Genomic DNA, 15149 nt, shown 5'->3' on the forward strand with positions numbered 1-15149 from the left:
CTCAGCGGCCGGACAGCAGTTACCAAGGGACTCCTCCTCCCCTCGTCCCCGGAAGGACCGCTCGCTGGCGGGACTTGACTCTGCTCTCTGCCTGAGTTGTCCCCACCCTGGTGAGCAGCCGCCTCCTGTGTCCTCAGAGCCGGCAGTGACCCTCCCGTGCTGCTGACGCACCATATCCAGGCAGAAGGGTCTTTTAAAGCCAGAGAAGTCATGGTGCTGCCTTGCCTTCGGCTCTCCACGGCGCTCAGAGAAAGACCCCAGCTCTCTAGGGTGTCCACCGCCCATGCCCGGGGGCCTGGGCCCAGTCCTTCCTTCTCCCCCACATGCCACACTCCCAGCTCCACCGAGCACACTTCCCACAAGCTCCCTCCTCAGGCTGGAGGCTCCATGTGGGTTTTGCTCAGCTGGCTTCTGACTGTCAGCTTAAGTACTACTTCCAGAAAAACCTCCTTGTCACAGATGACTGTGAGGCCCCCGGTTGCAGCCTCTTCCTTCACCTTGATTTGTTTTCTGCTTATAACTTGCCAAAATGCTGGAGAAGGTGTGGAGAGAAGGAAACCCTCCTATATTGCTGGTGGGAATGTAAACGGATGCAGCTACAATGGAGAACCGTATGAAGGTTCCTTAAAAACCTAAAAATAGAACTACCATTTGACGCAGCAATCCTGCATATACCTGGAGAAAAGCATAATTGGAAAAGATACGTGCACTGTGGTATTCATTGTAACACTATTCACAGTAGCCAAGACATGGAGGTGCCCTAAATGTCCATCCACAGAGGAGTGGTAAAGATGATGTGGTCCATACACACAGTGGGGTATTACTCGACCATAAAAAAGAGCAAACGGTGACTTCCCTGCTGGCCCTTGTGGTTAAGACTCCTGGCTTCCACTGCAGGGGGTCTGGGTTTGATCCCTGGTTGAGATACTAAGATCTCACATGCCATGTGGAGCAGCCAAAAAATAAAAATATGTGGAACCTTCGCTAGGCAACACGTGCACGTGGTTCCCAGCTGAAAACTGGCCCCTCCCTTCCCTTCTCCCTCCTGCCCCCGCGCCTGCCCCACCCCGCATTCACAGGGATGAGACCCATGGTGAGATGGACAGCTTCGACCAGCAAGTAAGGGTGCAAGTGTGAGCTTAGGTGTGGTTCTATTAGACCTTGTTTTTAGTTTCAGGTTCACGGGAGAGTTGAGCAGAAGGTACAGACAGGTCTCATGTGCCCCCTGCCCCTCCGTAACACACAGTCCCCCTACCACCAGCGTGCCCCCCCAGGGTTACGTTTGTTGCAGAGGATGAGCCCTGGTGACACACCATCGTTCCCAAAGTGCAGTCTGCACTAGGGTCACTCTTGGTGTCACATGGGCTCAGAGACGCACGACCACAGGTGTGCACCGTTGCAGCGTCATGCACAGTGGTGGCCCCTGAACGTCCTCCACTCCCCTGCCCATCCTCCCTCCACCCCGGCAACCACCGTGTCCATGGTTTTGTCTTTTCCAGAGTATCGTATAGGAGTTATTTATTATGTGGCCTTTTCAGATTTGATTCTTTCAGCTAGCGATATGCGCTTAAGGTTCTTCCATGTCTTTTCATAGCTCATTTCTTTTTAACACGGAGTCCTATTCCATCTATTCACCTACTGAGGAATGTCTTAGTTGCTTCCAAGTTTTGGCAATTATGAATGAAGTTGCTTTAACATTCGTGTGCAGGTTTTCCTGTAGATATAAGTTTCTGTTTCATGTGAGTAAATAGCATGATCTTTGGATGGTTTTGTGAGAAATCACAAATTGTCTTCCAGCGTGGCCGCACCACCTGCATTCCCACCAGCAGTGATGAGGGTCCTGCTGCCCCACGTCCTCGCCAGCACATGCTGGTGTCCGTGTCCTGGGTTTCGACCAAGACCACCCTTGGGCTTCCGTGGCCGTCCAGTGGTCAAGACGCTGCACTTCCACCGCAGGGGACACAGGTTCAATCCCTGCTTAGGCAGTGAAGTTCTCACAAGCTGTGTGCCCAACAATAAACAAGTACAAATTAAAAGTAAAAAGAGTACTCTTGTAGCTGGTTGGAGAATGGAAGAAGCCCATTAATAGGCCTTGGCCGTGGTGTGGGCTCTGCTGGCTCAGTGTCCAGGTGCCGGTGGTGAGGTTGGAGCAGGGCAGACACATGCCCAGAGCATTTTGAGAACAGAAGGGCACTTCTGTAAGTGTGAGCTCACGTGAGTGTGAATGTGGAATACTTCCTGGTTATCTTAGTTCTGCACCTGAGCAGATAGAGATGGCCACTACCCAGGAAGAACCAAGAGAGAAGCGGTTTACTGGGCAGGGGCGAGAGATGTCAAGCGCTCAGTCTTGGACTCAGGAAAACAGGCCACGTGCACAGATGTTGACACAGACCAGCTGGGTCTGTGAGGAGACGTCTCGTGCTGGAGGTGCTCCCTTGGACGTCGTCGCCCTGGGGGTCAGCCGTCCACCCTGGCAAGAGCTTTTGAGAATCCCTCATGCCCAGACCCTCAACTAAGCCACAGAGTCAGGGGCTGGGGGTGCGCGGCCCAGTCCCAACATGTTTTTGAAGCTCCCCCACTGAGTCCATAAGCAGCCCACACTGATAACCACAGAACTGAACACTGAGAAACTGCCACACAGGGGTTAGAGAGAAGAGGCGCCAAGCAGAGGCTGCAGAATAGCCAGAGATGGAAAAGAACGTGGTGCCTGGAGCCAACAGAGGGAGCGTGTGATAAAGCGCCCACAGTGACGGAGGCCGGCACTCTGCCTTTGACAGTCACCCGGCACTGCAGGGCCTCATCCAGAGATCAAACACTCCATTCTTCTCAAGTGTGCTCAGACAGCTGGATTGGAGATATGCAGGGAGCCTGCGGTTAGAGTTCTTTTGTGAGTAAAGTATCAGGATAAAGAGAGTGAGCTGATCTTAAGCAGTTTTCGTGGCTGAGTGTTTTCATGCACTTTGATCCCCCAAGGGACAGCTTCTCTAAGAAGCCGCAGTGCTGGGTTGCACGGAGGCAGGACTCCTCCCCGGGCAGAGCCTGCTCAGAGGACTCCAGTGGTGGCCCTCCTGTTGTGTCCCTGTGGCCGGCCCAGACTGTGTGTGCTCAGTCATCTGCAAACAGAGAGGGATACAGTTCCGGGGCTCACACCAGTGCATCACCGTGGTGTTGTCAGTTCTCCCCCAAGGGGACTTGCAGATTCAAAATGGTCCTGATTCCCTAGCAGGACTTTTTGGTACAAACTGGCGAACCAAAACCCAAATTTATATGGAGATGCCAAAAGCTAGAAGAGCCAAGATAATCTTAAAAGCACTCCTGAAGGACTTAGTCTGTTGGCTATCACAATTAATCATAAAACATATGGAAAGTGAAAGTGGCTCAGCTGTGTCCAGCTCCTTGCAACCCCATAGACTAGAGTCTATGGAATTCTCCAGGCCAGAATACTGGAGTGGGTAGCCTTTCCCTTCTCCAGGGGATCTTCCCAACCCAGGGATCGAACCCAGGTCTCCCGCATTGCAGGCGGATTCTTTACCAGCTGAGCCACCAGGGAAGCCCTTGTGAAAAGCCTTTATGAAAAGACACTATTAAACAAGTAAAAGAGCAAGCCACTGAGGGGTGGAAGATATCAATATTTCCACTAAATATAGCCAGCTGAAGGAAATGCTGTCCAGAAAAATGAATTGCTACAAATCAAGAAGAAAAAGACATACAAGCCAAGGTTTTAAATGACAAAAAAAAAAATGTACAGAGTTTAATGAAAGGAGATACACAGTCAATAAATATTTGAAGAATGACTTTATTAGTCAGAGAAATACACACTAAAACTACAGTGAAACATCACATTTACCAGAAGGGTCAAAATGAAGACCTAGGAGAACGTGCGTTGGCAAAAATGTGGAGAATGAGAACTTCTATGTGCTGCTGATGGGGACATGCCGTGCGTTTACCTTGGGGGGTGGGCTGGCATCATCTCCGCTGCGTGTGGCCGCGTCTCACCCACCCTGAGTGCGTGTCCAGCAGAACTGTGGACGTGTGTTAGCGCAAATCTGCGCACCAGAACGTTCACTGCAGCACTCTTCGTCATAGCCCTGAGTGGAAATGAGCCCTGTATCCAGCAGGGGCGGAATGGATAAACAATTGCCCTGCGTTCACATAATCCCACTCGGCCACGGGAGTAAACGCAACAGTGCTTCACACAACAGCTGCTGCTGCTGCTGCTCAGTCGTGGCCGGCTCTCTGCGACCCCATGGACTGCAGCCCGCCAGGCTCCTCTGTCCGTGGGATTCTCCAGGCCAGAATACTGGAGTGGGTTGCCATGCCCTTCTCCACGGGATCTTCCTGACCCAAGGACAAACCGAGGCCTCCTGCACTGCAGGCAGATTCTTTACCACTGAGCTACCAGGGAAGCCCCTCATACAAGGACCAACCTTAACACCGGATATTGAACAAAGGGAGCCACACACAAAGAACACTTATCCTATTCCATTGATACGAAGTTCAAAAAGTGGTAAAGACTGGTCTTGCTGGAGGAGGCCAGGGTGGTGGTTACATCTGGGGGAGGGACAGAGACCTCTGTGGGAACCCGGAATGTTCCCTCTGGCAGTACCCAGGTGTGTTCACTTTGTGATAACTTAACAAACCTTGTTCATGGGATCTTGTACTTTCCTTTGTGTGTGTTGTTCTTCGACGTTTAAACATTAAATTGAAAGCTCATAGTCGCATCCCAGCATTGCCTCCCCAGCTCGGTGCCCCGGTAGCTGTGCCTCAGGTGCTGGGTGTTCCGAGACAGTGGAGTCACACAGCTGTAGGCAGTTTCCTCGTTTACTCCTCTGCGTGGTATCTTCATGCCCTGGGTTTGGAATTCAGGGATTCAGATCTCAAGAGGAATCTTCCTTCCAAGCTCGTGTGAAGTGCCTTTCTCTCCCATGTGTACAGTAATGACTCTGTTAGGGGATTAAGACTATAAAACTTGATCAACTGGGTTTATTACAAGTCTTCATGTTGGAAAGTGTGGTCAAGATAGACCATGTATTATCAGGACTTTCTCCATCTGAAAATGAGTGTTTAAACTTAAAATTAAGTGAAGGAATTCTGTTGGTGATATTTATTCTTATTTTTTAGTTAAATGCTCTGCAAGACCTTCATCCATTACCCAGAATAATTTTGGAATACAGGCAGGTAAGTTAGATTTTTTTTTTCCCGTAAGTATGTTGGTTTCTGAAGGGGGCCCGCGTGACACCCAAAATCATCACGGAGGTAGCCCTGACCGCATCCTGAAGGGATGGTTTGTTCAGGCTGACCCCATGGAAGCCCGGCTTCCTCTGCACGGAGGCGGCGCTCCTCACGCCGCGGCGTGGCGCCGTGCGAGTTCGAGGCCTCCTACGGAGCCACCCCTCCCTGGGCTCGCTGTCTCCCAGCCACGCATGCTGGCTGCTGCGTACACCCCCGTCTCTAGCTACCCTCCCAGCCCTCCTGGTTTCTCGTCACACACCTGGCGTCTGTGTGCTCACGACGGTTGCTGCCATTCACAGCGTGGTTGTTTGCTGCTGTCCTTGTGAGGGCTGGGCGGCCGGCATCACTGTCCCCTTCTCTCTGCAGCTTTCCTGTAAGAAGCATCATTGGAAGGAGCAGGGCAACATCTTTCTCTGTTGGTCATTGTTGTTTAATCCTGGGCACCACACAAGGCCATTTCAGGGCCTCCTGGGGTTACCTAAGGGGACAGGCAATGACCCACACCCAGCACGCTGAGAAACATGGCTTTGACGCTTGTTCCTCATTTAAACACTTAAACAGAGAAAGTGACTATTTTTGTTTTACAACCTAGGTTCACAAGATCAAGTCCACCTTTGTAGATGGATTACTAGCTTGCATGAAAAAGGTAACTAAAGCTTCAAAAATATATATATATATAGTGATTGGGAATATGAGTTACTTAGACATGAGTTCAGATACAAGTAGAATTTCTTTAAATAGTCTAATACTCTTGAACCTATGAGCCACAATTTTGTTATCATTCCGGTCTACAGCGTAAGTTGACATTTTGCCTTAAAATCTCGTATTCACGTGGACACTCTGCTGCCACCACATGCTCTCACGCCTGCTGCCACCTGTCCTTTCCACAGTCCCTCGAGGGGGGTGTGGTTTCAGTTCACGCATGAGAAGTCTTCGGTCTGAGGTGCTGTGGCTTGTGTGACGCCACGTGGCAGGGGATAGCCCCGCCTGTCAGGGGAGGGCAGCCCCTTCTCAAGTCCACACTGAGCCCCCCACAGCACGTCAGCCCACGTGCCCTCCTGCAGCCTCTGCACCAGTCGGGGAGAATCTCAGTCACCCTGACCACGTGTGGGAGTCCTGTAACCCCGAGGACACCCGGGTTGGGAGTTCAGGGCCATTGGCTCCTGTCTCTCCCGGGCAGCGCTCTGAGAGCTGTGTGCTCTAGGCAGAGACTGGGGGGCTAGCATGTGGGTGCCTCCACACGGCATCGTCAGAACCTAAACCGATTCTTTCCAACTAATCAAGGGCTCCGTATCCTCCACGTGGAACCAGACGGGCACCGTGAGCGGAAGGCTGTCAGCGAAGCACCCCGTGAGTCAGCGCTGGTGGAGCGCCCGTCTCTGTGTGAGGGTGAAGTTTTGTCTGGATGTGTGGCTGCCTGTGCACTTTTTGTTTCTGAAAGGAGAAAGAAAAAGTGAAGTCGCTCAGTCATGTCCGACTCTTTGCGACCCCGTGGACTGTAGCCTACCAGGCTTCTCCGTCCATGGGATTTTCCAGACAAGAGTACTGGAGTGGGTTGCCATTCCTTCTCCAGGGGATCTTCCCGACCCAGGGATTGAACCCAGGTCTCCCGCACTGTGGGCTGATGCTTTACCGTCTGAGCCACCAGGGGAGATTCTGAAAGGAGGCCTCACCTGTTAGACTGTGCGGTTTCCTGCGTGCTAATCCAGCTGTCACTTATTTAGCACGTGCTCAGTTTGGGGGGACTCGGTGGGGGATCGGACTCGTAACCCTTGGCCCTGTGGTCCCGAGCCGGTCTGCCTCACTGTCCACCTGCTTGCCCGCCTTGGTTCATCCGGGCTCTGGTTGTACTGGTTGGGGGTGGGAGAGCACCCGCACACCTTCCTGGAAGCGTAGTCTCCTAATTGGCAGCTTTAACAGAACAAAAGCCTTGCTTGCACAAGGAAGCTTTCAAAGCACTGTCTTCTGTGGGTTTCACTCCCAGCACCTCTTGGGGCCGAGGCCTCTGTTTCTTCAGGGGGAGAGGGGGATACAGCTGAGAATAAAGAAGTCTGTGTTTGGCTCTGGCTTTCAGCATGGAACTTGTGAAAGTGCTCAGCGGAAACAAGAAAGTGTCAGGAACGACCATCAGAAAGTGTTTGGGTTTTTTTTTTTTTTCCTTTCAGAAGCTTCCCTTTAAATATCAAGACTCAGGACTGTATTTTTCAGAGTTTATAATGTAAGGTATGCAAGTATGCTATACGGACAGGTCCATTTCACAGGGAGGCGTGGGAACTCCTCCCGGCCTTGGAGGAAGTGCTGAGAGGGAGGCAAGCACCTCCTCCGAAAGGGCCTGGCCAGGCCCTTTGGGGGAGAAACCCAGAGCGGGTAGGCTGACACAAGCTGCAAGCCTTGGGACTGAGGCTTGCTTCCGGCCCAGAAGCCTGGGACAAGGGTGTTTCCAGGAGCTCCAGGCCGAGACCGGGCGTGAGCCTTGGGCAGGAGCCCTAAGTGGCTCTCCTACCAAGACTCCGTAGGCCCTAAGGGCCTGAGTGAGGGCTGGGAAGTCCATGGTCCCTGGGCCCCGGGTCCCCTGGTGTGGAAATGCAGGGCTACCATATTTGTCTGGTCTGAACAGGTCACGGCGGGGGCTGTGAAGTGGACAGCCCAAGGCCAAGTCCAGGACCTGAGTTTCAGCAGATCAGCCTTGTCAGGCAGAGCCAACGCCAGAACCAGGTCGGCAGAGGAGGGGCCATTGGATGTCGGCCCTGGTGTGATAACTGGCTTCACCAGCCAAAGCAGTGAGGGCAGGTAGCGCCAGGCTGCTGACGCAGGTCCCGCGCCTTCCTGATACAGTGGGTTTGTAGGCTTCTCCCTGCAGATGCCGCCCGGAGAGGGAGGGGCATGACAGAAAAGTCAAGGAGGAGGCTGGGCTTGGAGGACTGCTGGTCCTTTGCTGAGTGGGTGCTTCTCCCCACGTCTAAAGTGATGATGGAAACACCTCTAGTCCGTGTGCTCATTCGGACACCTTCAGCTGCGAGTGGCAGCAGGTCAGACTAAAGTGGCCTCAGCAGTCTCAGCGTACCCGGCCTAAGGAGTTCAAGGCAGGGCTGGCTTAAGGCAAGGCTCGGTCTAGCAGTCAAAGTCAGATGGGCAGTCCAGCTTCCGTCCCCCATCTCCCAGCCTCTCTTTCTCAGCATCTTAGCAGGTCTTGGGGACACCAGCTTAGTTTCTCTCCAGTGGAAACGAGCAGTGTCTCTCCGTGCCCCTTCCATGAAAGGAGGAGGAAACACCTTCTGCAGATGCCCTCAGCAAGCATCTCTTTGCATCTCTGTCTGGAATAGCCACTGGTCTATTGAGCTAGTCGCCATAGCCAGAGGACAGGTTCTGCTGGCTGAGGGAAAGTGGGGAGGAGGACCCTCGTGAAAATCGGAGTGCCGTCTGCTAAGGAAAAGGAAAAAGAGCTGTGAGGCCTAAAGCAAGTGGCAAGATTATGGTATTTTTCATGTTCTTAGCAGAAATAAGGGTCACAAATTTTAAATCTACTATACAAGTTTAATTTAACCAGTGTCTCTTTGATTGTACTAGAAAGGGATACTTATTACTTATCTTTTCGCTTCTAGCAGCGGATATTCTAGCCTGCCTTCCAGTGTGCCAGTTGTTCTTACATTGTCGTTTGGTGAAGAGTCTCAGAAACTTGCCTTCAGGCTCAGACCGTGCCCCAAGAAGAGTCCTGCTCTCCCTGTTCAGTGTTTAAGCCCAGTGTGCCTCTGTGCCTACCGGATGTTACAGTGGCCGTTTGGAATAATCTAGCCTTGCTCTTTCCATTGTTGGTGTGTGAATTTTTCAGCTTTGCTTATGAATATCTCTCCCACGTGATAACATTTAAGTGAAAGTTGCTCAGTCGTGACCAACTCTTTGCGACCTCATGGACTATACAGTCCTTGGAATTCTCCAGGCCAGAATACTGGAGTGGGTAGCCCTTGCCTTCTCCAGGGGATCTTCCCAACCCAGGGATCGAATCCAGGTCTCCCACATTGCAGGCAGATTCTTTACCAGTTGAGCCACCAGGGAAGCCGAAGAATACTGGAGTGGGTAGCCCTTCCCTTCTCCAGCGAATCTTCCCAATTCAGGAATTGAACCGGGGTCTCCTCCATTGCAGGTGGATTCTTCACCAAACTGAGCTATCAGGGAAGCCCTGATATCATTTAAATATCTATCAAAATATTTACTAGCAAGATTTTCATGAATTAGGTAATTATGGCTAAATCTGCACCACTATTTGAACCTAAATGAGATTTTTAAACCTCTGTATTTTGTTATTTTAGTGACTTATTACTTTCCTACTCTTATTTGGAATAAAAAGGTCTGTCGCTTCATGGTCCTTGGAGGAGTCACAGCCCTTCTACGCACCTGCCTTCATGGGGCCCTGGAGGGTGGAGGTGATTAGGGGCAGGTACCACCAAGCCGTGCACACTGCTGATTTTTGTTCTATTCAAGCTCATCTTTCAAAGCACTGGTTGTGACCTGCAGCTGAACAGACCTTCAGAGGCAAAGAGCCGTCTGGGAGAGGAGCCTGTTCTTGGAGTCAAGCTGCCTGACGCCCTGTGGACGCACTGGGCCCGGCCTCCCTCCTCCTCTGCTTGGCAGAGGCTCAGGCTCTCCCTGGTGGCCGAGCGCTTGGCCCGCTCCAGGCTGCCCTCACTGTCCCCTGCTGGTGGGCCGGTCTGTCCTTCCTCCCCAGGCGGCTCCCTCTCCTGTTCCCCTGGGGGCGGGGCGTGGGGCGGGGCTGGTTCCTTCCCCAGCCCCCGCCTCCTTGCTGCTCTCACCAGCCCCACGCCCCTTCCCCACCGGTAGCTGCCCTCTCTCATACTCAGACTCACATCTCTCTTTACTTAGCTGTCCTTCAGATCTCTCAAAAAACAAAAACAAAAACCCCACCGAGTCGCAGTCCCTGTCTCAGCCCCCTGGTCCCGCAGGCAGGACTGCATGTCGAGCTGAGCACCAGCTCCCGTGGGGTCCGCCTCCTGGTCTCCTCTCCTCTCCCCGCCTCCTCACCCCCCTCCATCCCCCAGCCTCCTGCCCCAGCCAGGGAGCCTCTCGGGTGCCAGCCCGATGCTCTTCAGGCCCACCTGCGGCCAAGGCTCTCATGCTGAAATCTGGACCCCCGCTCCTCCGCCCGCCTCCCTTCTTGCCTCTCCTCGCTCACTCTTTCGTTCCCCAGAATCGCGGAGCTCGTGCCTAGCGGACCGAAACCCCTGCCCTCGTGGAGCTTGGGGGTGGAGGGCCCGAGACCGACAGCAAACAGGCTCAACTAGTCGCGGTGTGGGAGGTGATGAGCACTGGAGAACACAACTCAGGGGCGGGGCGGGCCGAGAGCACGGAAAGGCCGCATTCCGGGGCAGCGCTGACCGGGAGGCGACAACCGAAGGAAGCCGGCCCTGGAGGCGCGTCCTGCGGAGCCCGGTTCTTCCTTTACCCCAGCAGCCCTCGGCGGGCGTCTCACACAGCGCTCGGAAGACTGGAGAGCCGCTCCACTGGAGAGCAGGGCAGAGGAAGCCAACCCGCCCTGGATTATCCGAGGGCGCTGCGGTCCCCGCGTCTGGGCGCCCATCGCCTCCGCGGCTGCCTGGAGTGTGGAGCCTGCGCGCCGATGCGCCAGCCGCAGTCCTGAGCGGCGCGGCTGCCTTCTCCACAGGTCAAACCGGACCCTGTTTCTGGCATTTTTGCTAAAACAGCTGCTGACTTTCTGACAGACGCCAAAGGAGAGGCTTCAGATGCCACCTTTGCACCTCGCCTGTCGCTGAACCTGGACTGAGGGCTGTTAGCATTGAGTTTTTCTAGAAAAGTTCTCTTATTTTTCTTACATGTGCCGGAGTCCACTGTGTAGACAAATGGGGGCGAGTGCCCAGTCATCACCCCTCCAGAGCAGCAGGCGGAGGCTGAGGAAGGGACTTGCTGCAGAGCCCCGGCACTTCCCGCAGGGGATCTCGGGCGACCTGGAGACTCTGGCGGGGTTTGCCACACAAAGGACTGGAGGTGGTTTTCATTCATTTCACTGTCCACATTAACAGCAGAAAATGTTATGCCCTACAGGAGAATGAAGTCCCACTTGCTTTCAGTTTCCATCGTTTGGGCACCTTTCCAGACATTCCTCCTCACGTGCGGTCGCGTCTGTGTGCCCAATATGCTGCACCCACCCTACAGTGCCCCAGAGGCTCACAGACCAGGTCCTGCCCACGGCCCGGTGGACCCGGCAGAGTGACATGGTCACCGATGGCGGGAGCCAGGTTTCTCATGTTGGAGTAGGGAGGACGCTGGAGTGCTCCACATGGTGGTGGACAGAGTTGGAGACAGCAGGGTGGACTCCCATTTAACTCCATGCAGACACAGGTGGTCACACGCAGACACCTTTAAACACACATGTCTCCTTGGTCTGTCAGCCTAGAGTGCCCAGAAGCAGTGACACCCCTGGCAAAGAGTGCACCCAGCACCCAGATCTCACGCCTGCTGGATCATAGAAAAAGCAAGGGAGTTCCGGAAAAACATCTGCTTCTGCTTCATTGACTACACTAAAGCCTTTGACTGCGTGGATCAAAACAAACTGGAAAATTCTTCAAGAGATAGGCATACCAGACCACCTTACCTGTCTCCTGCGAAAGCTGTATACAGCTCAAGAAGCAACAGTTAGAACCAGACATGGAACAGCAGACTGGTTCCAAATTGGGAAAGGAGTGGTTCAAGGCTGTGTATTGTCACCCTGCTTATTTAACTTCTATGCAGAGTATATCATGTGAAATGCCGGGCTGGATGAAGCACTAGCTAGAATCAAGATTGTAGGGAGAAATGTCAATAACCGCAGATATGCAGATGATACCACCCTAATGGCAGAAAGTGAAGAAGAACTAAAGAGCCTCTTGATGAAAGTGAAAGAGGAGAGTGAAAAAGCTGGCTTAAAACTCAACATGCAAAAAACTAAGATTATGGCATCCAGTCCCATAATTTCATGGCCAATAGATGGGGAAACAATGGAAACAGTGAGAGACTTTATTTTCTTGGGCTCCAAAATCACTGTAGATGGTGACTGTACCCATGAAATTAAAAAATGCTTACTCCTTGGAAGAAAAGCTATGACAAACCTAGATAGCACATTAAAAAGCAGAGACATTACTTTGCCAACAAAGGTCCATTTAGTCTGTTATGGTTTTTCCAGTGGTCATGTACAGATGTGAGAGTTGGACCATAAAGAAGACTGAGTGCCAAAGAATTGGTGCTTTCAAACTGTGGTGCTGGAGAAGACTCTTGAGAGTCCCTTGGACTGCAAGGAGATCAAATCAGTCAATCCTAAAGGAAATCAACCCTTAATATTCATTAGAAGGACTGATGCTGAAGCTGAAGCTCCAATACTTTGGCCACCTGATGCGAAGAACTGATTCTTTGGAAAAGACCCTGATGCTGGGAAACGTTGAAGGCACGAGGAGAAAAGGGTGGCAGAGGATGAGATGGTGAAATAGCTTCACCAACTCAATGGACATGAGTTTGAGCAAACTGCAGGAGATAGTGGAGGACAGGGAAGCCTGGCGTGCTGCAGCCCATGGGGTCACAAAGAGTTGGACACGAGTGAGTGAACAACAACAAATCCTGTTTATAGTTGAATAAAAATAATAAAACACCTATGAATAAGTTTAACAAAGGAAGTCAAATCGCACATCCTGAGATGCAGCCCCTTGCTGGCCGGGTTCCGCCTTTGGCTGCTGCAGAGCTCCCTGTCTCTATCCACACCAGCGGTGTCCACGCCGGGGCTGACCTCCACTCCCCTCCCCTGGCTCTGTTGCCTGTACCGTTGCCGTCGGGTCAGTGAACACTGCCCCGGGAGTCAGCTTTCTCAGGACACCACCCCTATCACTTCATCTCTGTCACTGCAGACAGAAGTGAGGGCTGTGCTCAGAAACTCGATTTCAGAGAGAGCAGCCTAGAAAGGGGAAAATAAAAAAGTGACTGTTCAGGGGAGAACGTAGCAAACACCATTTCAGAGCAAGGTCAACGTCAGCAGTGACGGGTCACGCTGACAGCAGGCACCCTTGACCTGCCGGCATGAGAAGGGCACTTATCTCGGAGGCCTCCCTCCCCAAACCCGCAACCCTGGTCTAACCACGAGAAAAACAACAAGCAGATCCCAGCTGAGGGATGTGCTGCCTGACCAGCCCTCAGAACAAGGTCATAAAAAACAAAATCTGGGAAGCTGCCACAGCCAAGGAGCTGAGGAAACCAGACGACCGAACATGATGCGAGGTCCTGAGTAGGGTCTTGGGGCAGAAAAAGGACTTCAGGTGAAAACTGGTGAAATCGAAATAAAGTATGGAATTAGTAATAATGTATTGATGCTGGTTTCTTAATTGTGTCAAATACCCTAAAAACGTAAGATGCTAGCAATATAGGAAGCTCAGTGAGGGGCCTATACTGTGTTCCTAACTTTTCTGTAAGACTGTTCTACAATAAAATGGTTACTTTTTTATGTTCTCCATCAAAATATTCTGGTTCTATTTTTAACAACTGATTTAATTTTAATAACTGTTATCTCTAGACATATTTGGGACACTTCATAAGAGCAGTTCTGATTGAAAGTAATTTATTTTTTGTTTGGTGATTGTACATTCCACTAGTCTCCAGTCAGCATTAACAACATTTTTATCTGGCTTGTTTTAAGATTAACTTAAGGGAACTAAGCCTTAAACTCTTCTTTCCCTGCAACTTGACAGTGAAAGATGGTGTTCAAGGTTGAGGTTCTCTGCCAGAGTCAGATGCCAGAGCCTCCCTTCTGCTCACCGTGGGCAGAGCAGCTTCCGTGTAATAACAGAAAAGAAGACGCCATTTGAGATGAGCGAAAGTTGCCTGAGAATTGAGCTCACGTCTCTTGGCCGTGGTAGGGGAGAAAAAAAAGCTATACCCTTCAAGCCCCTTCTTAGCATGTCATATGATCAAAGGACAAAATATACATTTTAACTTTCCTTAAAATGTTCAAACTGTAGAGTGTTATATAGTGTGCCATAGTGTATAAAGTGTGCTATATAGGTTACATAGTTAGTGAAGTTTCTATTATTTTTATTGGGCTTCCAAATTGTTGCAGTGGTAAAGCATCCGCCTACCAAGGCAGGAAATGAAAGAGACCCAGATTCATTCCCTGGGTTGGGAAGATCCCCTGGAGTAGGAAATGGCAACCCGCTCCAGTATTCTTGCCTGGAAAATTCTATGGACAGAGGAACCTAGCGTGCCGCGGTCCATGGGGTTACAAAGAGTCGGACACCAGAGTGAGCAGTCACTGTTATTTGATTATTTGTTATATTGTAAAACAAAAAGTAGCACTTAGTTATTAAAAAGTTTCCTTTATCTTTATCTAAAGGTAATCGCATTTCTGCTTTCTCAGGACAAATAAGCTTCTTTATCCCTCTTTCCATTGGTAAAGCAACTTTCATTAAACTGTTTTATGGGCCGTGGAAGGGAAATGACTTTAGGAGCTGAGTCCTTGCTTGCTGGATGAGCCTACACCGAGCTGTGCTCACCAAGAGCTTTTAGCCAAGTGTGCTAGTTACAGTATGGTCTGATCCCAGTTTGACATGCTATTAGTCAGAGAACATATTCTGTTTTATATAATTATAGACCCTGACATTACTCAGAGTGAGTTGATTTTGTAGATGTTCTTCTATTAACTTGAGAAAAGTCTGTTCCTAGAAAATGGAAATGTTTTAATATGAAAGTGTTGGACTTTTGTTGAATGCTTATGTCCTGTTGTGGTGATGATGTGTTTTTGTCCTTTATCCTACGAATCTGGTGTATTATATTAAATTTTTTTTTTTGCATTTCTGAGATAAATCCCCGTTGGCTGCGTACAAAACCCTTTTTGTGTGTTGCTAGTTTCAGCGTGCTAATATCGACTGAGG

General features: G+C 51.1%; 1 protein-coding gene across 1 annotated transcript in view; it reads left to right on the forward strand.

The window, feature by feature from the left end:
• POLN (DNA polymerase nu) overlaps positions 1 to 15149 on the forward strand; it is a 148808-nt gene that overhangs the window by 62939 nt on the left and 70720 nt on the right. Inside the window, exons 13-15 of the mRNA XM_061421027.1 lie at positions 5122 to 5178; positions 5825 to 5878; positions 6517 to 6582. Of these exons, the coding sequence (XP_061277011.1) occupies positions 5122 to 5178; positions 5825 to 5878; positions 6517 to 6582 (177 nt within the window). The remainder of the gene's footprint in view (positions 1 to 5121; positions 5179 to 5824; positions 5879 to 6516; positions 6583 to 15149) is intronic.

Source organism: Bos javanicus, chromosome 6, assembly GCF_032452875.1.
Source record: "Bos javanicus breed banteng chromosome 6, ARS-OSU_banteng_1.0, whole genome shotgun sequence".
Classification (NCBI taxonomy): Eukaryota; Metazoa; Chordata; class Mammalia; order Artiodactyla; family Bovidae; genus Bos; species Bos javanicus.